At 39.7% G+C, this 23,401-nt stretch overlaps 1 protein-coding gene across 1 annotated transcript in view; it reads right to left on the bottom strand.

The window, feature by feature from the left end:
• LOC309549497 (CD109 antigen-like) overlaps window positions 1-23,401 on the bottom strand; it is a 356,480-nt gene that overhangs the window by 160,965 nt on the left and 172,114 nt on the right. Inside the window, exons 12-16 of the mRNA XM_082249831.1 lie at window positions 21,445-21,681; window positions 12,010-12,111; window positions 10,500-10,562; window positions 4,224-4,400; window positions 775-927 (exon numbers count right to left, since the gene is read on the bottom strand). Coding sequence (XP_082105957.1) covers window positions 775-927; window positions 4,224-4,400; window positions 10,500-10,562; window positions 12,010-12,111; window positions 21,445-21,681 — 732 coding nt within the window. The remainder of the gene's footprint in view (window positions 1-774; window positions 928-4,223; window positions 4,401-10,499; window positions 10,563-12,009; window positions 12,112-21,444; window positions 21,682-23,401) is intronic.

The following is a 23,401-nucleotide window of genomic DNA, read 5'->3' as shown; positions in this document are numbered from 1 at the left end:
AAATTTATACAATTGCTTAAAGTAGAACTATAGGCAAAACCTTTTTTTCATTTTGGATAGAGCAAGAAAGGGTTATAACCCCTATCAGATTTATTTTCGCCATCTATGTCCCATTGCGGAGATTTCCCTTCACTTCCTGTCCCAAAGCCAAAACAGGAAGAGGGGAAATCCCTCCAAATTAAGAGAATTCCTTGGGGACCCCCAGGTCACCAGAACTAATATACCTATTGGAAAATTTCCCTGCTATTACTTTTCTGGGGACAACCCAAAATTTGGGTTTTACTTTTTCTTTCACTTCCAATACTAATGTTAAATAGGACAAATAGAGAGGGCGAATGTCCCTAACAGGGATACAGACAGCAATAAAATCTAATAGATGTTCTAATCCCTCTACAATCTATACAAAACTGCAAAAAACTGTTTTGCCTTTAGTTATACCTTAAATATTACACTTTATTAAAGACTAACTAGTATTGCCACACATATTGCTTTTTGAAATGTTTTCATTGTTAATAAACAAATGGATGGGGAATTGGTGTAAATGTGTAGATCTAAACAGTATGTCTTAATTAAAAGCAGCTAATAGCTGATATTCCAATCAGAAAGTAAAAATTACTTTATTCTTAGGGTTTCTGAGGCTTTTAAATACAGAACTATCCCATGTTCAGTACTCAATTATTATTTTTTCTGTAGGGATGTTGTATAGGCTTGAGCAATAATAGCTTAGTAAAAAAGAAATCTATTATTTATAAATGCAAACCAATGTGAACTCACACGTTTTGTAGTGATTTCTTGTCTGTCTCCAAGTAACTTCACACTTTTGTCTACAACTGAAAGCCCAACCAAAGAATTTGACTCAGTCACGTTGATCTTTAGTGATACACTTTCTGATGGGCTTGCTTTTTCTTTGTTCCAAGAAACAAAAATCTGTAAGTGATACGGTTATTTCAGAGAAGTTGAAAAAAAAAAAACAGAAACATAGTATTCCAATGTGATATAATGTACTGGTGCATTTCTAGTTTTACTATTGAAAATATGATCCTTAGTTTGAGAGCTATGAAAAAAATTTAATTTTGAGGTTGATTTGCTGAAACTATATAGGCTGTTCATTTTGTTAGAGGATTTTTCCTAAGGTTGGTGAATGAGGGAAAGTGAGGAGAAAACACAAGCGCCATAATAAGTGCAGCATATATGGAATCATCCCTGTCAGTGGAGAGGTGGGTCAGGATGGCTTTTGTGGCTGAACATTCGGAAGGACGCTGCCGGTGGATATCAGCACTTCCTGGAGTAGTGGAATACACAGGCGGCTAATCGTGACATCACTTCCCGTATGTGTGGGCGGCCCTCCAAATGTTCAGCCGCAGAAGGCCATCCTGACCCACCACTCCACTGACAGGGATGATCTGCAGTGTTATATGCTTTTGAGGAGTTTACCTTTGTAAGTAATATTCTTGTTATTGAAAATAAATTCCATATATGCTGCACTTAGTATGGTGCTTGTGCAGTCTGGTTCCCAGGGTGAAGATGACAAAAACAGAGCCCCCCCCCCCCCCCAGGTGGAGCAGCAGGAGGGGTGGGGTTAATAACGCTGCACACAGCACGCCTCACCAAAACATGTTACATATAAATTTAACATGCTATCTCAAAAGGATGCTCCCATGGGTGGTGTCACTGGAAGGAAAAATGACCAGTGTTTGTTATGACACTAGTAGGAAAAAGGTTCCAACATCAGTGGTGTGAGTCCCTTTCTTATATAAGGGTCCCATGTGCCCCCTCCCCAGAGTTTCCCAATTACAGCAGAGCCCCCCTCTTTCAATAGGGTCCCCATATCCCCCCTCCTTACATCAGGGTCACTAGAGTCCTACCCCCTTAAATTGGGATCCCCAGAGTCCCCCTTTCTTACATAAGAGTTCCCAGTGTCACTATCTCTGTCATTAGGGTTCCCAGAGCCCCCTCCTTAAATCAGGGTCCCCAGAGTCCCCCTCCCCTTACATCAGAGTTTCCAGATCCACCCCCCTTACATCAGGGTCCCCCTTTTTATTAGGATCTCTAAAGTTCCCATTCCCTTAGATCAGGGCCCCCACATTTCCCCCTTACATCAAAGTCCACTCCTTGAATTAGGATCCCCCAAAGTCCCCCCTTACATCAGGGTACTCATTGTCACCCCTTACATCAGAGTCCCCCCTCTGTCTTACATAAAGGTCTCAAGCTTCCCCAAGCTAACATCAGGGTCCCCCTTTCTTTAGGGTCCTCTGAGTCTCCCCCTTACATCAGGGTCCCCCGATTTCCCTCTTTACATCAGAGCCCCCCCCCCTTTCACTTGGGTCCCCAAAGTTCCCCTTCCCCTCTTACATCAGGGCCTCCAGAGTCCCCCTAAATCAGGTTCCCCAGAGTCCCCATTCCTCTCATCAAGATCCCCAGTGTCACCCCCCCCCCTACATCAGGGTTCTCCCTTCATTAGGGTCCCCTTACTTACATCAGGATCTCCAGTGTCACCCTCCTTACATCAGGGTTCCCAGATTCCCCACCTCTCATCAGAGACCCAAAAGTCCCCCTCCCTTTATATAATGGTCCCCAGAGATCCCATTTACATTACTGCAGCAGGCAGCTACAGGGCAGACAGATGGAAGCTGGAGCAATAGGACATGGCAGGTCTGCAGGAGAAGGCTCCGTTCTTCTCCTACTTTGAACGTCAGAGCCTGGAGGCAGGGAAAGTACATTATTGGTTGCTTGGATGACTGTAGTCCAAGCAACCAACCACTAGTACTGACAGGCAATGACTGGTCGTGGTGGGCGGAGAGTGGAGGCTGCCAGCCGGCATATTTACAATGTCACCTCTGATTGCTGTGCAGCCTGTAATGTTGCTGAGGCTGAGCAACGTGGTCACGGCAGCAGGGACACTACCTAAAATTTGTGCAGGACACACAAGGCGGGGAACACGGAACATCCGCATGGAAGCCTTTATCTATGTCTCTGTTAGCAGAAAAAGGGCACTGAATGCTGTGACAGCGAGCTGATGTGGTGGAGAGTCTCATGCATGTAAATGCAGCTGGAAGTCTGGCGACCCCCCAACAGCAAAAGACTCCACCCAGGGCAAGTGCCCCCCCCCCTTTGTACCGGCCTTGCACTTGTGCTTTCTCCTCAGTTACCCTCAGGTCACTTTTTGCTTGCACACTGATCTGCCACCAAAGTGAGCCTACTTATGGACTTTGTTGGACTTTATAGACTTTTCTATAGAGTTTTTATCTAATTTAATTGTTTGCTTTGAGAACCTTTGAGGCACACCAGTACCTTCACTTTTGCTCTAATATCCATGTCCATTGTCCTTAATAATGGAAAGCACTGCAAATTTCGATCACCTAGTCTTGTGCAAGCAGAAATATTGTTTTTTGTTGAGTTTTTTTTTCTGTCATATGATTGTATATTCTTTGCAAAGGGCATTTTCACCTCATCAGTAAGCTGATCATTGCAAAGTGAACAGCCCATTTGCCTTTAGTAAATCAAACCCTTTTTTGTTTTACATAATATGAGAAGCTTGGATCTACTCTGCTTGTAACTGCAAATTATAGCCGACAAATTATAGCCTCCTATTCACTTTGTAGGTTGCATTATCTGTTCTAGGCCTAACGTAAAAAGTGGGCTAGTCAGAGGGTTCCTTGGATGTCTATATTGGCAAAGTCAGACTGAAGGTATTTATGTCAAGAAGACCTGGCACATCAATAAAGCCATGATTTGCATGGCCCTTTCCAGAAAGGAACTGCTACTCTGCAAACAGGAAAGACCCTATTACCAGTTAAATTTGTGGAATGTTTTACAAAGAATATGGAATAACCTATCCACAACAAATGTCTGAGTGCAAAAGATCAACAACACAACCATGAGTGGGAGAAAATCTCTCCAAAGTGAGGGAAATCCTCTCTTAGATAGTTGTCACCAGAACAAGTTAAACATTGGAAGATTCCAACTGTATTTCTGTTTCAGCGATGACTCAAAATGTTGGATTTTCCCTTGCTTTCAGTGCCAGTGATAATGGTTACTGGGACAAATAGAGGGCACATTTCCCAAATGAGGACACAAAGAGCAAACAAACTGATACTGATAATACTTACCTACTCAATTCTACATTTAAAAAAAAAAAAAAAAATGTTTTGCTGTATATAAACTTTAATGAAATAATAAATAATGAATGCTACACATAGTGAATTACAACAGAAAAACATCACCTTATTGTCAAAGTTGGGATGAACAGAGAGAGTGGTAACATCATTAACAACGGTGCCATCACCCAACGTTGTATAAACAACTAAACATGCCTCCGGAGTCCATGAGCTTTGAGGATTCAATGTTAATGACATAGCTTTCTCCTTACCGACATGTACTATCTGACCCCGGGAAATAACCTGAAAAACAAAAACAACTGTAAACTAAAAGCTTTGCCTGAGGCTTGCCTTGGTCAACATTGCATCCCTTTTCTAGTTACACTGGTAAAAAAAAAAAAAAAGAGAAGCAACCTCATACCATTGGAGCGTTCATAGTGTTATTTCTAGCATCATAATAAAGTAAAAACAGTAATATGGCCTTACTTTGGGCCAACCATTGCATTAAAAAAATCTGTTTAAAAATGGGTGTGCTTTACAAATGTGCCTAGCCCTTTTTTTCAAAGCAAGCAGAGTGCAATTAGAAAAAAAAAAAACAATCAGAGAAAAGCCCAGTCAGGTGACCTGTCAAAGTCATGGGACCGGCTTAACCTCCAATCATGCAGCATTAGGCAAATAGAACTCTGTGACACACTGCAGGCTCCTTACCACGACCTGCATTTTCTGAATGCAATTAACATTGCAGACTAAAAGGTAGCAATATCTGCTCTCTCCTTTAAGTAACCTCTTTGTGTTTTCACATATGCAGTACAATATGTATCTCATGCACCAACTAATTAAAAGTGGTGCCATGACAGACTTTAAGAACATTACTTTTTTAAAGACGTAAGTATCAGCCTGTAATACCCCTTCATTATAAGGCCACTTTTCAGTTTTCAGTTCCCATTGGTGTGATAGTTTGACTGACAATTATTCTGTCAATACTGTACCCAAACTTATAGAAACATAGAAAAGTGACGGCAGAAAAAAAAACAAGTGGTCCATTGAGTCTGCCTGTTTTTTATATTTATATTTATTTGTTTGTATACTGTATGTTTGTGAGTTAAGGTCAATGTTTGTCCTAAGCATGTTTAAAGAAATTTACTGTTGACTGAATCACTAACTCTGCTGGAAGTTTATTCCAAGCATTAACTACCATTCCAGTAAAATACCTTCTAAGATTTGTTTTAAATCAGAGGCATAACTAGAACTTTCAGGGCCTCAATGCAAGAAACCATAAACACCCCCCCCCCTGTCCCCTGGCTGCCCCCCCACTGTGGCCGAATGCCAGGGCCCGGCTGCAAGTGCAACTTTTGCGACCCTGGTAGTTCCGCCACTGGTGTAACTATTTTTATATTTTTGTATTATGTTTTACCATTGTACAGTGTTTATTTATTACCAATTGTATTTGTAATATTTTTCACAGTTTTTTTAGGAGCCCCGTTGGGGGCTTTGGTGAAATATTACGGGTCTAAACAGACCTCTGATGTTTCACCTTTGAGACAGAGAAAAGAAATTAAGGACACAGCCCTCAATCTCCTTCTCAGTAGCAAAGAAATAGCTTTGAATAGCTCTGTACAGAGCTTTCCGTTCATTAATAAACCTGAAGCATATTAAACACAGTTTACTATGCCTCAGTTATGAATGACCAGAGTCAGTGATCGGTACGGATCACTGACTCTATTCATTAAGACAAGGAAGGGGTCTGTAAAATACACATTTACCAGCCCCTTACCCGATCTCGATCCTGACAGATCCCCTGCAGTAGCCAGCAGGAGAGGAAAGGGGAGAGCATGGCAGCACTGTGGGGGATGAGGGGGACCAGGGGAGTACACAGAAGCCTGATCAGAGCAGGCGGTGGTAAAGAGGGTGGCATATAGAGGAACCAATCCCCTCCATTTATCTCCTGCAGCTGCTAAAAGGCTGGAGTAAAATGGAAAGGATTGGTTCCTCTATATGCCACCCCTCCTATCCAGGTTTACAAGGGGCCCCAATGGCGCCTTGGAGCATTGGGCAGGGCAGCAATTGCAACCCATGTACGTAAACTCCTGTTTTTCACTTTCCTCCAGTTACTATTAGGTCATGTCCCAATGTTCTTGATCTTGGTTTCATATTGAAAATACTGCCCTCTTAAACCTTATTCAAACTCTTGCTGTATTTGAAGATTTCAGTCATGTGTCCCCTTTCCCTGCTTTCCTTTAGGTGATGGGTAGCTGTCGAACGTATCCCAGTGTTGCCCTCCTGGTCTTCCATTGGGAGCTCCAGAGTGGCACAGACAAACGCTCACCCTATCCTAGCCAGCAGAGGCAGCCCCAAGCTCTATGCCCTTCTGACACCCCAATCCTACTAAATTGCTGTGGCCTTCAAACTATCGGGAAACTGATGCAGTTTTAACCCAACCCAATAACCTTAATTTGTATAACACAAATCTCGGTATTGCTTATTAAATACTCTCAGTCTGGTCAACGCTTCATGGTCGCCAATTATGTTAACCGGAAGATATGAGATGTATTTACCTCAGACAATATTCGGGTTAAATGAGAGTTCTTTGACCATGAGTAAAAATTTCAAAACAGCAATATGAAACAGCAACTCATATACAAACACAGCACTACGTAAGTGCAGGAGATAAAAGTCCATAGTTACCCTTCCCATGAGAGTTTCAGAAAAAGCATGTATACATTTTAAGTGTGAGAGATATAGTCCATAGTTACCATCCCCAGTAGTTTCATCCTAGTCTGCAATGCAAGAGGAAGTTTCTCTACTTCTCACCTTCACTAATATAGATCTATATCGCATAGACTTGTATAGGGCTATTCTGATTGGTTCAGCTATCCTGCCCTGTTCCTCTCTCTGGGCGTATCTCGTTCAGGATTGGACAACTTCCTCCTCACCTGGCTTAGCATAATTCAGCCCCTTGCTAACCCCTCCTCTCTGTTGGAGGGAGAATTTAATTATACATGTTGATTTGCTCTGAAATTGAAAATTACGATATGCAATGGTTATCCCTGGAGCACATTGTCCAACCCTCAACAGATAGTCCATCTTCAATGCATATCTAAAGGGACAGTCTTTGAAGTAGAGGGCGAGATAAAGGAATGACCTGTCCTGATTATCAATTATTTTCTGGCCCCGTAATGTCTGGGGAAACAGAAAATAATTACGGGGCTGTACTACAGTTTGTTTATCAGTGTAAATTAGCACGTGCCCGCTGGTAGCTCAGGCATGCATTTCCAATGGATTTATTAGCCATTGATTACTAAAGCTGGTCCGTCTGGCTTACACAAATTACACATCTACAGTCATATGGCAAATATGAGTCTGAAATCAAAACTTTGTACATTTATATCTATTTACAACTACTAATGGAGATTTATACATAACTCCTCATCAGGCAAGACAGTAATGGAGATTACACATAAACTCCCTTTATAAGGCAACACTACTGATCCCCCAGTGTCGTGCCCTCCTGACCCTCCAATACCATGCCCTCCTTATCCCCCTAATACCATATCCTCCTGTCCCCCCCCCCCAGTGTCATGCCCTCTTGACACTCCAGCCATACTGACCCCCGTACCGTGCCCTCCTGACCCCTCTGCACTGTGCCCTTGTGTTCCTCAAGTACCGTTCCCCCCCTGACCCCCTATACCTTGCCCTCCTAACCCCAGGCCTACATACTAGTGACCTCTTTACACTTCCCTATATGCTACTGACCTCTATACACTGACCTACATTCTACTGACCTCTGTATTCTGCCCTACATACTACTGACCTCTGTACACTGCCCTAAATTCTGCTGACCTCTGTATGCTGCCCTACATCCTACTGACCTCTGTACACTGCCCTACATCCTACTGACCTCTGTACACTGCCCTACATCCTACTGACCTCTGTACGCTGCCCTACTTACTGCTGACCTATGTACACTGCCCTACATCCCACTGACCTCTGTACACTGCTCTATATCCAAATAGGCTCTGTACACTGCCCTACATACTACTGACTTCTGTACACTGCCCTACATCCTACTGACCTCTGTACACTGTTCTACATACTACTGACCTCTGTACACTGCTCTACATTTTACTGACTTCTGTACGCTGCCCTACATATTACTGACCTCTGTACACTGCCCTACATACTACTGACCTCTGTACACTGCCTTACCTACTACTAACCTCTGTACACTGCCCTACATATTACTGACCCCTGTACACTGCCCTGAAACTAATCAAGAAAATCAGCCTGCAGTACCAGATGTTCTGCCTTCATGATGGACTCTGGCATCAGACTTGTGGGGGTAAGCAATTACTCCCCAGGCATGAAAAATTGAATGAAAGTGAATGCTGAGTTTCTCACTGAAGCAAACTTTTAGGGTAGGGTAAGTTTATTTTTTTACAGTAGCATTAGTTTTAGTAGTTTTTCAAGGTTTTATTTATGCCTTTTTATTGGAGGGTTTTTATTAATTTCTTTTAAAAAAAGGGGGGCACGCTGCACCCCAGTGCTCCAGTGATCTTTGATCTCTTTATTGTTGTCCTGGCAGATCTCCATCTGTCAAAGGTTGCCAACCCCTGCTCTAGGTTGTGCATATTAAGTTCCTGAAGTCTCTCTTGATATGTTTTATCCCCTATGCCCTTACACAATTTTTGTTACCTGTCCCCGGTCTTGTTCTATCTTAACAATATCTTTTTGTAAGTGAGGTCTCCAGAAATGGACACAGTATTCTAAATGAGATCTCACTAAAGATCTATATAGGGGAATGAGGATCTCCTTTCTTTACTGGTGAATTATTTTCTATATAATATAATAATATAAAATAATATAATATTTTACATACATTTTCGACAGAGCTTTCTTTTGGTTGTATCCAATGAACACTTTGATTTTTTTACTATATAAGGAAACTTTGAAAAAAAAAAGAAACAGTTTGCCCTAGTTTCTGTTAAAAGCTATGTTTAGCAAAACATGCAAACAGAAAAATCAGCACAAGTGACATACCTCATAATTAATGTGATGCATTACTTGTGTTGATACTTGTTTTAGGAAAAAACAAAATATCTGAGAATTGTTTTTTTTTTTTTTTAAATTTTACCTGACAACAGTTTTCTTAAAAGATTTAGTACTTACATAGCATACAGGGATATAATAAGCATATGTTTACACAAAATTGATGTTTTAAAGGAAACAGAATCTGTTGTGTCCTTCTGAAAATGTCTAACTGTTAAACTGATCCGCTAGCATAAATATTTGTTGATTCACTGAACCGTAACAATTATGCAGATAAGGAAAGTCAGTCTACATACGTTTCAGGTTAGTGATTCAAAGGTGTTGAAATACACCACAGAAAATTTCACATTTTTTGACTGCTCTCTGAATCATGTGCAGTAAATTTTATAACCACTCAACATACCTTCTATTGGTGCAATATTACTTGGGTGGGCCTAGGGTGCATTCACACTTATGAATACACCATGCCTGTGATTAGATGTGAGAACCCCAGCAGGCAAATGCAATTACATACAGGGGAGGCAATTAGCTATGTAAGCCGGCAGCCTCCAATTGCTTTCAATGGGTTGCCTACTCACAGCTAATCACAAGAACCCCTGCTGGGGTTCACACATCTTATCGCAGGCAGGGTGTATTTCACAGGTGTGGATATACCCTTATGCTGCAGCATCACTGACAATGCAGTAGTGGAGTTGGCATAAAAATGTGATGAAGCATATTACCCATATATCCTTGAAAAAGTCCAATGACACAACACGCAGGGTAAGACCTTGTGAAGTCATTGCACTTTGTAACTTTGTAGCTAGTTATTTGCTACTATATAGCTTGTATCTGTCTAGAAACTATGGTGTTTGAGTGCTGCCATTCATAGTCTGTGTTGAACTATGAACTTACAGTATACTGTATGTTTTTTCTTGTTTTAATACTTTTAAAAAAATGTTAAATGGCGCTTTACTATTCTTAGAATTCTCTGTCTTTTCTAAGTACTACATTACATAAACCAGTCTGTAAAATCAAGATAAGGAGGAATAAAGAAAGAGTTGGAATCTCTTAATGCCATGGAGATATATCATCAGACACATACTGACCTGCCTATAATTTGGAGGTCATTAATATATGATGAGTGACATTTTATGAGGTGGCACTTTGGATGGGATTTTTTTCACTGATCTCTGTGGTGGTGATTGGAGGAAGAGATAACAACTAATAAACTCATGACACATTAATGTTCATGTATTTGCACATAATGTTAAAGTGTTTCCTTATTTTTTTTGTATGTTCATGTCTGAATATCATATTGTATAAGGGAACAGCTGTCTCTTTGTTATTTATTTATTTATTTATTTTTTTAATTACCAGATATGTTATTTCATCCAAATGGATGTTGCTTTTTACATCCAGATTAAATGGAATGCCGACCTAGATAACAAAAAAAAAAAAAATAATATAATAAAATGTTATTGACACATACATTTATTGTAATTGCTAGTCTGTAGAGTAGCTGTAACATATGGTTTTATGATAAAGCCTGAATAATAGGTTCTATACTGTATATAAGGTTAATAAATGTCACAAAGATACATTTTTTTTTAAATAATTTAATTTGCTGTTGGAAATCTGTTGATCTTGCATGTGAAATAATAAAAAAAAAATATATATATATATATATATATATATATATATATATCAAAATGTTTAAGCTGTGAATAAAAATGTACTACAGTTACAGGGAAAGGGTTAGTCTAAATGAGCAGAATGTTTAAAATTAACATATATTGTTACCCTGTAATCACTTATATCACTTAAGTATCAATTTCATATTTTTAAAGGAGGCCAATGCCATTTTTTTACAAATGAATACCTAGAAGAGAATGTATAAGGTTTTTTTCTGTAATATATTTTCTTTATTTATTTAGAACTGAAAAAATACAATTGCAAAAATAGTATATTTTTAAACTGGGTAAGAAATATTACATATAAATATTTTATATTTATTTTTCCACAAAGCAGGTGGAGCTGTGGGTTAGTTTTCATATTAACCAGGCTAAGAAGTGATTCATCCACCTCATGCTCTGTATGGCTCTGTTCAGATTTCCAGTTAGAGAGAAACAGTCTAAATGTAAACTGCTTCTGCTGTAATCTCCCTTTAAAAAAAAAAAATTCCTAATTATCTGTTAGAACAGTGCACGCCCTGTAGTAAATGTTTATCTGTAATATAAATATTTAAATAACTACAAAAATAACCCAGTTTAAGAGCCCATTCACATTAACGCAACTTGTCAGGCGACTTGTCAGCCTGACCAGTCGCGCTCGGTCGCGGTCCATTGATTATCATTAAGACCCGTTCTAATAGGAGCGACACAAGTCGCTCCGACTTAGAAAAAGGGTCCTGTACTACTTTGGGGCGACCTCGGAGCGGCTTGCATAGACTTCCATTATGTGAAGTCTCTGCAAGTCGCGCCGAAGTCGCGGTGCACGCGACTTCACAGGTCGCCCCCCAAAGTCGTGTCGCGCTAGTCTGAATGGGCTCTAAACACGAATGTTTAAGTATAACAAAATCAATCCTAATCTATTATAGTTTCCTTGATTTACTCATAAGGAATAAATTATGGGACCTAGGACCAGGGCTTTTTCAGCGTGGTTTATTTTACTAATGACAGTTAAGCATTGTTCACATGATCTAAGCTGTATGGGCTTTTATGACTCATTTTCAAACAGTGGTTCTACTTGAAGAGTGAGTCTCCCCTTTGGTGAAGATTACTGAACAATATCTCATCATAATTAAACCTTTTGATGGAGACAGAATTAGAACTCACTAACATGTTCCCATTTAAAAAAAAAATAAACAAGTCACCCTATGGCTTACCTTCACATCCTGGTTTTCATTTTGGGCCTGCAGATATACTTTATTTGGGGAATTAAATAAATCATTAACATCAATTGAATTCACACTGTCCAGAAATACTGCCTGAAAAACAATATGCAATACAAACACAAACACATTATATATACAATTTTTATTTATAAACACACCACACCCATATATACAGAGCTTCCCTAAATTTTTATTATAGCATTAAAAATTCTAGCTTATAACATTTTTATTTTTAAACTAACAATGAAAACACTAAATGGATCTGGGAAGCATTTGTACTGCTATCAGCGGACTTTTACAAGTCTTACAGTGGTGCAATGAGGTTTATTTACTAAATGTTTAAAATTGTTGACTTAGCCAATCACGTACTATTATATAAGATACATTTTGATTTCCCAAGATTTTGATTATATGTTCAATGTGAACAGGCTGACCTTTTTTGTTTACAAACTATTTTTATATTTGATTATTAAAATCAAATATAAGAGGTATAGCAATGACATTGCAAAGGTAGTACAACATTATAAAAGATGTATAACAATGTGTCTAGAAAAGTACTAATTATAAATCATAAAAGGAACATAAAAGTGGAAACAGAAAAAAGTGAAAGAAAAAAGGATATAGAGAAAGTGCTTGAAACGATAAAGGCGTGTAAGCATTTGTAGTCATATAGTACTGTGCTTCAAAGGCCAGAAGACATTAGTTTAAACTATGGTAGAAAGGTAGAAAGGTTCAGTTATAAGAAGGGTACTATTCCATAAGTGTGGGCTCAGAGGAAGAGGCTAAGCCTCGAAACACGTCAACCATCATTCATTAAGGACAGTGGGCACCGACACAGACTGCTCTTGATGTTTGGATTGGATATGCTGTTTTATTACCATTGTTTGTTAGTAGTTACTTTTTTCTTACTAATAAAGCCTTTATTGAGGATAATACGCCCTTTGTTTGTCTTTTTGCTTGCAGTACCTTCAGACTACCCTGGTCTTATAGGGCAGCAAGGCCTCAGCCATTTGGGATGCAAAGTGTGAGTTCCGTGGAAGAAGTGGTCGGGGGGGGGGCACTGGTTCTGATGCTACACATCGTAATGTTGTTTTGGAGTTAGAAAGCATCCCCTAGGGACACACTTAACCCTTTGATCGCCCCTGGTGTTAACCCCTTCCCTGCCAGTGTCATTAGTACAGAAACAGTGCATATTTTTAGCACTGATTACTGTAGTAATGCCACCGGTCCCCTCAAAAGTGTCAAAAGTGTCAGTTAGGTGTCTGATCTCTCTGCGGGAGTGTCACAGTCCTGCTAAAAATCGCAGATCGCCGCTATTAATAGTAAAAAATAAATAATTAAAAATGACAAATCTATCCCCTACTTTGTAGACACATTAACTTTTGCACAAACCAATCAATCAACACTTACTGGTAATTTTTTTTACCAAAAATGTAGCAGAATACATATTGATCTAAATTATTATTATTATTTTTTTTCAGAATTGTTGCTATTTTTTTGTTTATAGCACAAAAAATAAAAACCACAGACATGATCAAGTACCACCAAAAGAAAGCTCTATTTGTGGGGGAAAAAAAGACATCAATTTTTAAGGGGTAAAACCTTGAACTGAACACACAAACACCCGAGGCACTCGGCGGGAAGTTTGCCCGCCGACGAATGCCCCATAATGCACAGTGACATTGACTAATGAAGATAATTGGCAAAAGCATGCACCTGACCTGTATGCTTTGGCTAATCATAGCACAATGTACTTTGAGAGTCATGATTGGCCAAAGTCAGGGTGCCTTTGGCCAATCATGGCTCAGGGGCTAATTCCACGGCCCACACTATATAAGGCTGCTGCTTACACGGCAGCCATGTATAGTGTGTGACAATAGAGATAAGGCAGGTAGTTAGTGGATAGTGTGTTCAGTCAGTTTAGTGCAGTCAGTGTAGTGTAGTGTTGTGATTCTTATGAATAACACAGTGTAGTGGTGCCACTGAAGTGTTGGTGTCTGTGTACAACACTTCTGTGTTACCTAGGGATGGGCTGTGTTAGACTCGAACATCAACTGTTTGTGTGTGCTGAACACACAAACAGATGGGGCACTCAAAGGGAAGATCGTCCGCACAATCACAGCACAATATACTGTGAGAGCCATGAGTGCCTTTGGCCAATCATGGTATAGGGGCTAAGTCCACGCACCACACTATATAAGGCTGCTGCTTACACGGCAGCCGTGTATAGTGTGTGACAATAGAGATTAGGCATGTAGTTAGCGGATAGTGTGTTCAGTCAGTTTAGTGCAGTCAGTGTAGTGTACAGGCATACCCCACTTTTTAAATGTATGGATATGTTGTAGTCCTGGGTCCCTTTTCGATACTCCCCAAGATTTGTGTCCCTGTCACTTATGCTTCAGGAGCAGTGCCATATTAAGATGATCAATATTTCCCATAGATGCCAATGTTAATGACAGAGAGCAGTGCCATGTCAAGCTGACCAAGATTTCCAATAGATGCCAATGTTAAAGACAGGGAGCAGTGCCATTTCAAGCTGACCAAGATTTCCTATAGACGCTAATGAGCGCTGAAAGCTGAAAATTGGTTGCGCAGGAAGGGGGTGAAAATGCCCTGTGTTTAAGAGGAACCATATGACAGAACTTTTTTTTTTTTAAATGGCGTGGGGTCCCCCCAAAATCTATACCAGAACTCAACGCCAACATTTTTTTAGAAAATGACAAGTGGGTCCCTCCCTAAAATCCATACCAGACCCTTATCTGAGCATGCAGCCTGGCAGGCCAGGAGGGGGGGGGGCAAGCGAGCCCCCCTACTGAACCATACCAGGCCGCTTGCCCTCAACATGGAGAGGGTACTTTGGGGTGCCCTCCAAAGCACCATGTTGATGGGGACATGGGTCTCTTCCTAACAACCCTGGGCTGTGGTTGGGGGAGTCTGCGGATGGGGGGCTTATCAGGATCTGGAAGCCGCCTTTAACAAGGGGGCCCCCAGATCCCATCCCTCCCTATGTGAATAGGTATCGAGTACATCGTACCCCTACCCATTCACCAAAAAATTGTAAAAAAGTAAAAACCACAGGAAACAGTTTTTGCCAAGTCCTTTATTAAAAAGAAAAAAATAGTGTCCCTCGATGTCATGTGACATATCTGGGTGCCCTTGCCCCTTGCCTATATAAGAGCTGTCAAAGCCAAAGTGCGGACATACGGCGGGTAGCCTCTTAGGAGGCAAAGTGTTTTTTGCAATTTTTCTATGTTTCGGGTCAGCGGGCGTAGTGATTGATGATGGATTTACATCGAGGGACACTATTTTTTTCTTTTTAATAAAGGACTTGTCAAAAACAGTTTCCTGTGGTTTTTACTTTTTTACACTTTTTTGGTGAATGGGTAGGGGTACAATTTGTTGATCGACAGATATCGGTTTTTTCGTTGCTGATACCAATATTTTGGCCATTGTATATCGGTATCGGCTGATATTGGCCACTATTTTCATACATTTAATTTTTTTTTTTTTTTTTTTACTTGACAGGTACTCTTGTGGAGGGATCTGGGGGTCCAAAAGACCCCAAACCCCTCCTCTGCACTTAAAAGCATTCAAAACGCCCCGTTTGGCTGTTTTGAATGCTGTCATTTTTTTTAATCTGGCGCCAGTACCCGGAAGTGATGTCATGACATCACTTCATTGCTTATATATTTAATTTGTACATATTTGAGTGGCATATTCAATAACATTTGTAAATGAAATCATGCTATGTGACATTATTTTACCCTTACATGAGCAATATTTGGAATATCGGCCAGTTCCAGGGCCGATACAGATATATCGGCAAAAGTCAATGTCGGCCCTTGATATATCGGCCTTGCCGATAATCGGTCGATCCCTAGTACAATGTACCTGATACCCATTCACATGGGGGGGGATGAGATCTGGGGGGTCCCCTTGTTAAAGGAGACTTCCAGATTGCGATAAGCCCCCCAACCTAAAGACCCCGAAAACCACAGCCCAGAGTTGTCGGGAAGAGGCTCTTGTCCCCATCAACATGGGGACAAGGTGCTTTGGGGCAGAGCCCCCTGCCCCAAAGCACCCACCCACCATGTTGAAGACATGTGGCCTGGTATGGTTCAGGAGGGGGCGCGCTCACTCATCTCCCCCCCTGGTCTGGGGTCTGGTATGGATTTTGGGCTTTTCGTTTTTGTTTTGTTTTTGTTTTTTTGGCGTTGTTTTTTTATCTGTATTGCCGGGAGTCGGCAATACATTACAGCCGCGAGCAAGTTTAAATTACATTTCTTCCTTTAGAAATGTCAGTATTGCGGCAGCAGGTTCCATGCATTGTACAGATGCGCCACTTTACAGGCAGACTAAGAGGATACCCGTGTTCGATATTTAAAGGAATTTTTCATTTTTATTGTTTCACTTTAAGCATCATTAAAATCACTGCTCCTTTAAAAAGGATAATTTAAAAACATTTTTTTCTTTGCATTTATACATGTGCCCCAGGGCAGTACTCGGGTCCCCATACACTGTTTATGGCAATCACTTGCATATAAGCCTTTAAAATGAGGATTTTTCATGTTTGTGCCCCATAGACTTTAATAAAGTTTGCATGTTCCATAAAACGTTTTCCCTGTTTGAGATTTTCTGGTGCGAACTTAACACGGGGGTGTTCGGCCCATCCCTACAAATAATAAGCCATATCAACCTATCAGAATTTATCTGGTGTAATAGTGTGGTGCGCTGTCACAATGTTAAAAGGCAATCTGGGCCAGGTTTTGTAGACAACAGACACACTGATGGTACAGGTGTGTGCTGGGTTCTCAGAACTGGGGTTCTGGGCTCCACCCTCCTGAAGAGCCAATGTCATTGCAAGGCAGCAGAGAGAGGTGTGCATGTCTGCATGATGCTGTCTGGGACAGGGCAGACAGAGGCCCAAGCCTGAGAGATGGAGCAGCAGGGCTGCCAAAGAAAGCCAAGAGACTGAATATTATGTTCGTATTGATGGTGGAACCCCCATGTGAGAGAAGCTATTTGTTTCTGTGAACTTTTCTTTCTTTTTTAAATAAAAGTGGGCATGGGCTGAATTCTCTGATTAGCGCTACTTTTGAGCTTAACAACCCCCGGCTTGTCACACTGGCTACTAATATGAGTTGGGCAAAGTCAATTCTGCGCATTATATTTAGAACTTTGTATTGAATAAGGCTGAAAATGTGTGTGATGGCAAGTGAAAGTGACTGCTACATCACACCAGGCAGATTCTCCTATCACCTATTGGACTGTTATTAAAGTATATGTGAACCCTGACCTTGTAAAACATTCCATTCAAATCAAAATAGAAATAAAAGGCAAAACATTTGTAACTTGTTTTCCTTTTTTATAAGTGATCACATACTCTCTGTTCTTGGGTGCATACACAAGTCTGATCAGAGCAGGCACATAGTTCTCAGCACATATACAGAACTGATCATACTGACTCCTACCTAGCATGGGCAGTTTTAATAGGAAAGCAGAGGGACTGGTAGGATGACCACAAACAGGATACTTTTTCATAGAAATACGTGGAACAGCTGGCACATATTAGGAGTACAATATGCTGGGTTTACATACTCTTTAACTATACTATATGGAAATTGACTGGAGGAAGTACCAAATATATCGATTCTTTGGGAGCAGCATTAGCCAGCATGGAAGATTTTTTCACTTTTATATTGAGAGTTGAAAAACTCAAACATAGAGTGGTACAGGAGTTGCTGCAAAGCATTTAGCATGCAATACTACTGCCTTCCAAAAGCTTTTTTTTGGCAGTTGAATACAAATTTTTATTGGGAATACTGCCCTGCGACCACTGGCCTAGCATTTGCCTTGTGGTTGTGGCACAGCCTCATGTACTTAAATGTATGGCATTTGGCATTGGTACTGCCCACTGAATTCAACATAGGGTATAATCATAACCCCATCTGGCCACCATTGCTCTTTAGGACAGGCAGTCAGGGGGCAATACAATTCCTGCTCAACCTCCTATTTGTATTGTCCCCCAGCCACCCATGTGAACAAGCCCCAAGTTTCTCTTGAACATAATCTGGAAATTGTTTTGTTGTTTTTAATATGCAGCCCCAATGCTACCCATAATCCAAAATGATTATAATCCAAGTGCAATAAAATTGGTAATATTGGTAAAATTCAGGTGATAACAAGAATGCTTGAGGTACTTTAACAGGCGCCATTGGCAGACTATTGTCATAGGAAGAGTCTATTGGCCAGTTGTATTTTTAGGTTGATAGTCTATTGTTAAAACAATGGTGGATGTGTGTAAAATTGTGGAATTTGTAGGATATGTACAGTACATTTGTATACAAGTCTGTAGGTTCACACAGGGTTATCAAATCTTCACAACCAGCCTTGCCTCTAGCAATGCACCACCTGATTTTCTAAAGTGAAGTGAATAATTGTAATAAATGGTCATATATGATTTAGCATCCAAGAAATCACAGGAACTGGGGTTTGTTCAACGTGCTTGCAATTATTCACAGAGATTTTCCAATATGTTGAAAAAAATATGTGGTCAACAAAGGATTATTCCTTTTTCCCAATAGAAAAGTGAGATTTGCCTGCTTATGGCCAATAAAGTGAATCCTATATCATTCACATATAATGATACTGCAGGACAGGGAATATGGCATACAGGATCAAAGAAATGCCATACTAATTAGTAGGAATATTAACAGTTGACACAAATATCTACATATTGCACAATTTTACTAACATTCTGCCAACAACTTTGTAATACAGAAACACTTAAGTAAGTTGGCCGCAAACATGCCAGAAGTATTATCCAACTGGCCAGATACTACTGTGTGCGTCATCAAAAAGTCTCACTGAATTTAAATGGATCACTATCAGGCATGTTCCTAATGGGGCCTGACCACACCAATGTCTGAATGCAGTCATTTTCTGGCTACATGTACAGTCAGCTATGTATGTTTACTTGTTCTCAACCGCAAGTCTGCTGACTGCTCATAGTCATCCCTTTGGGCAAATATCAAAATGCACATTGTTAAACACATTGCATATACAACGTTTTGGAATAATTGGAAAAATTATCTAGTAACACATTGCACTGAAAATGAGTTGGAAAACAAAACCCTTTTACACATTTAATAACAAAATATGTCTGATAATTCATGTATTCCTCCCATTGCTTGCTTTTCTGCATCATCCAGCTTCTTGAAAAATAAAGTTACAAGGGCAGTTGAATATGAAGGATATACGCCAGCAATTATGTATGCTTTATCTATGCTGTAAATGCAGTTAGTATGCAAATCTGATCCATGAGCAAAGAAAAAATCATAATAACAAATAATATCAGCTAGTTGTTTAAAACAGCACAGATTTCACAAAGTTTAGTATATTATCCAGCAGTACTTTGAGGGTCGAAACTCAATTGTGTGTAATAGTGCTCCAAAAATTATGTGAATGCAATAAAAAACGCTCACCAAAGCAAAAGACAACTTTTGTACAAAGAAGTTCAAACTGCATTTAGGAGGAGCAGGAGTAGATAAAAGATAAAAACAATATGCATAACACTCAGGCTTGTTCTGTCCTGCACTGAAATGAATGGCACCACTCATCAGCAGAAAATAATCTCTATTGCAAGATAGTCAAAATTAACTTTTCCAGTAAATGTAGCTTTTAGTCTCATATTTTATATGACATTCGCATATTTCTATTTAGGAAAGACCTAAAAAAGCTTGATTGGGTGGAATCTCTATGCTATAACATCATAGAACTAACATGTCTGGATGCCTCATTTTTATTTTTTGAACCTTTTACCTAACTTTTATATGTGGTTTTATATGCAATCAGTCTCAGCTATACTATCTTATTTGGATTGTTTTCTCTCTATGATGTTGAAAGAAGTCCTCATGGAATGTGTTATCTTATAATAGTAGGTCATTTTCTGCAGGTGCGTGATGACAATCCTAGTTGTTATACCCATGTTTGTATCTTCATTTCTTTTAAATGCTCTTTGGCCTTCTATGCATAGAAGAGCTTTTTCTTTACGTGTCTGGGGTCCTAATTTGGAGAAAGTGCATTTGCATATACATTTTGGACTTTTAGAGCATTATTTGGCATTTAATACCAGAATTTTGACTGATGTCTTGAAAATATTGCCTCTTTTAACCACTTGCCGACTGCCCCACACAGATTTACTGAGGCAGGACGGCTCGGCTGCACATAATCACATATATCATTATGTGCACGTTGTTAGACACAGCGGGAGTCAGACCGCAAGAGGAGCGGCAGCAATCATTCACCACTGGCCTCCCGCAATCTTCACAGAAATTGCCAGAAGAACCGCCTGCTTTTGTAAACAAAGCAGGTGGCTCTTCTGTCACACAGGCACAGAGAGATCATGAGTTTCAGCTAAGCTGAAACCTCGATCTCTCTGTGCCTGTCACAGAGTCCTTCCCCTCCACAGTGAGTAAGCACAAACAGGCATACATTTAACCCTTTCATCACCCCCAGTGTTAACACCTTCCCTGCCAGTGTCATTTATACAGTAACAGTGCATATTATTTAGCACTGATTACTGTATTAATGTCACTGGTCCCCAAAAAGTGTCAAAAATGTCAGTTAGGGGTCCAATCTGTCTGCCGCAATGTCGCAGTCCCACTAAAAATCAATGATCGCCGCCATTACTAATAAAAACAAAAAAAATAAATAAAAAGTCCAAAAATCTATCCCGTAAATGTAAATGCTATAACTTTTGCGCAAATCAATTAAAATACACTTTTTGGGATTTTTTTTTACCAAAAATATGTAGCAGAATACAAATTGGCCTAAACTGATAAAAAAATTTGATTTTTAAAAAAAAAAAAATATTGGGAATGTTTTACAGCAGAAAGTATAAAATATTGTGGGTTTTTTTTCAAAATTGTCGCTCTTTTTTTGTTTAAAGCGTAAAATCAAAAAAGCGCAGAGGTGATCAAATACCACCAAAAGAAAGCTCTATTTGTGGGGGGAGAAAGGACATCAATTGTATTTGAGTACAGCGTCACACGATCGCTCAATTTTTCGTTAAAATAACGCAGTGCCGAATCGCAAAAAATGGCCTGGTCATTAAGGGGGTAAAACCTTCCGGAGCTGAAGTGGCTAAAGAAGAGCCTCACTACCACCAAAACTTGCTAGAAGGTGTAGGCAACTAAGGAAGGTTTTACTCTTTTACCTACAGTCATCCAATAGATGCATGAGTACAGTTTTTACAATTTTAAGGGAAGGGGTGTTGGACTGTGGAGGTAGAAGACAATCATATTGTTTTTATGACTTGCATATCTCTCCTAACTCCAGGTGAGATATGCAAGTCATAAAACCAAAATCTGAATTTTGAAGTTACACAAGTTTGAAATTTCACATTAGGACAAAAATAATCCTCACCTTGATCTTTAAATGAACTGTGTCAGGATGTATAGGTACTTCAATGTGAAGTATTCCATTTTCAGGAAGATTGTAAGTTATAACCTGTTGAATTTCAATATTACCTTCTTCCTCTGGGGACATTTTTGTAAAAGTCCCTTCAGTGAAAAACATTTTTGACTGAGTTATTGTTACAGAAACATCATTCATTCTATCATCTGCAGTCAGCTTTCTCCCATCATATCTCTTAATTTTTAGCTGAGGGGAAGAAAAAAAATGGAAAAAAATTAACACTATTTCATATTTGTTTCCAAAAAACATGAAAACAACAAAAGTACTCTACCATTATTGAAACAGTGAAGTTTTCTGTTCTACATTTTGGGCATGTTGTCAAAAAACATAAACTGTCCTAAAAAAAATAACAGCAAACAACAAATGTCTGTGCAAAACTTTGACAAGAAAAGTCAATTGTTAATATAAACAGTAATAGATACTTTATAAGCATGACCATAAATTGGCATATACAGTAGGGATGATCGAACGGTTCGGGTCCACCATCGGTTCGACCCGAACATCGATTGTTCGAGGTTCGGCCGAATTTAGAACTTTTTGCCCAAAAAGTTCGGAATTCGGCAACCAGAACCGCCCAAAATGCAATGCTTCAGGAAATGGGCTTTAAAAGCCCGTGATTGGACCAGAACCATTAGCAAAAGCCAATTGAGGGGGCAGGAGAATGCTAGGAATATGATTGGACCAATCATTAGTGAATACGCCCCCCAGTATATAAGATCGCCCCCGCCATATTCCTAGCATTGTTATACTGGACATGGAAGAGAATGGAAGCAATTCTGTTAATTTTACTTTAAAAGTGTCATTTAGCTATTTTTAGTGTGAGGAAAGGGATATCTAGTGTAGTTAGAGTGCTCCTTTACACTTAAGTTAGCTTCAAAAATTGAGTTTCTGTAGGGAAAGTGTTAAGTGTAAGGGGACCGTAGTGTAGTGTAGGGTTAACTGGCAGTGACTGCTATGGCAGGGTGACAAAAGAAAAAAAAAGATCGTTTGTATTAGAACACTTTCTTTCAGGACAGGTAGTTAGCTTCTCTCCCGGTTTAATAGCAGGCATTTTTTGGGGTTCTTTGCAGTCAGGAAAAACATCTGAACTTGTGTATAGTGGTACTGTGCACAAGTTCTGATGTTTTGCCTGCCTCCAAAAACCCCCAAAAAATGGCAGCAAAAACACACCTGGGCATTTTTTTTTGGACGCTAGCGTTTTTTTGGCATTTTTTTGGGTTCTTTGCAGTCAGGAAAAACATCTGAACTTGTGTATAGTGGTACTTTGCACAAGTTCTGATGTTTTGCCTGCCTCCAAAAACTCCCAAAAAATGCCAGCAAAAACACACCTGGGCATTTTTTTTTTGACGCTAGCGTTTTTTTTGGCATTTTTTTGGGTTCTTTTGAGGCAGGCAAAACATCTGAACTTGTCTATAGTGGTGTATATACACACATACATATATTTATATACACACCTAGACATATATAGGTGTGATAGTAGCAGAAATATATGCTTGCGCTAATGAAATCATTTACACTAATATATTTCTGCTACTATCACACCTATATATGTCTAGGTGTGTATAAACATATAAGTATGTGTGTATATATACCACTATAGACAAGTTCAGATGTTTTGCCTGCCTCAAAAGAACCCAAAAAAATGCCAAAAAAATGCTAGCGTCCAAAAAAAATGCTCTGGTGTGTTTTTGCTGCCATTTTTTGGGGGTTTTTGGAGGCAGGCAAAACATCAGAACTTGTGCACAGTACCACTATACACAAGTTCAGATGTTTTTCCTGACTGCAAAGAACCCCAAAAAATGCCTGCTATTAAACCGGGAGAGAAGCTAACTACCTGTCCTGAAAGAAAGTGTTCTAATACAAACAATCTTTTTTTTTCTGGTTCTGGACATGCTACAGAGCTGAA

The sequence above is a fragment of the Pelophylax lessonae genome (genome assembly GCF_965119305.1).
Source record: "Pelophylax lessonae genome assembly, chromosome: 3".
Lineage (NCBI taxonomy): Eukaryota > Metazoa > Chordata > Amphibia > Anura > Ranidae > Pelophylax > Pelophylax lessonae.
Note: the sequence above shows the minus strand (reverse complement) of the source record. Positions and strands in the feature narration are given on the sequence as shown.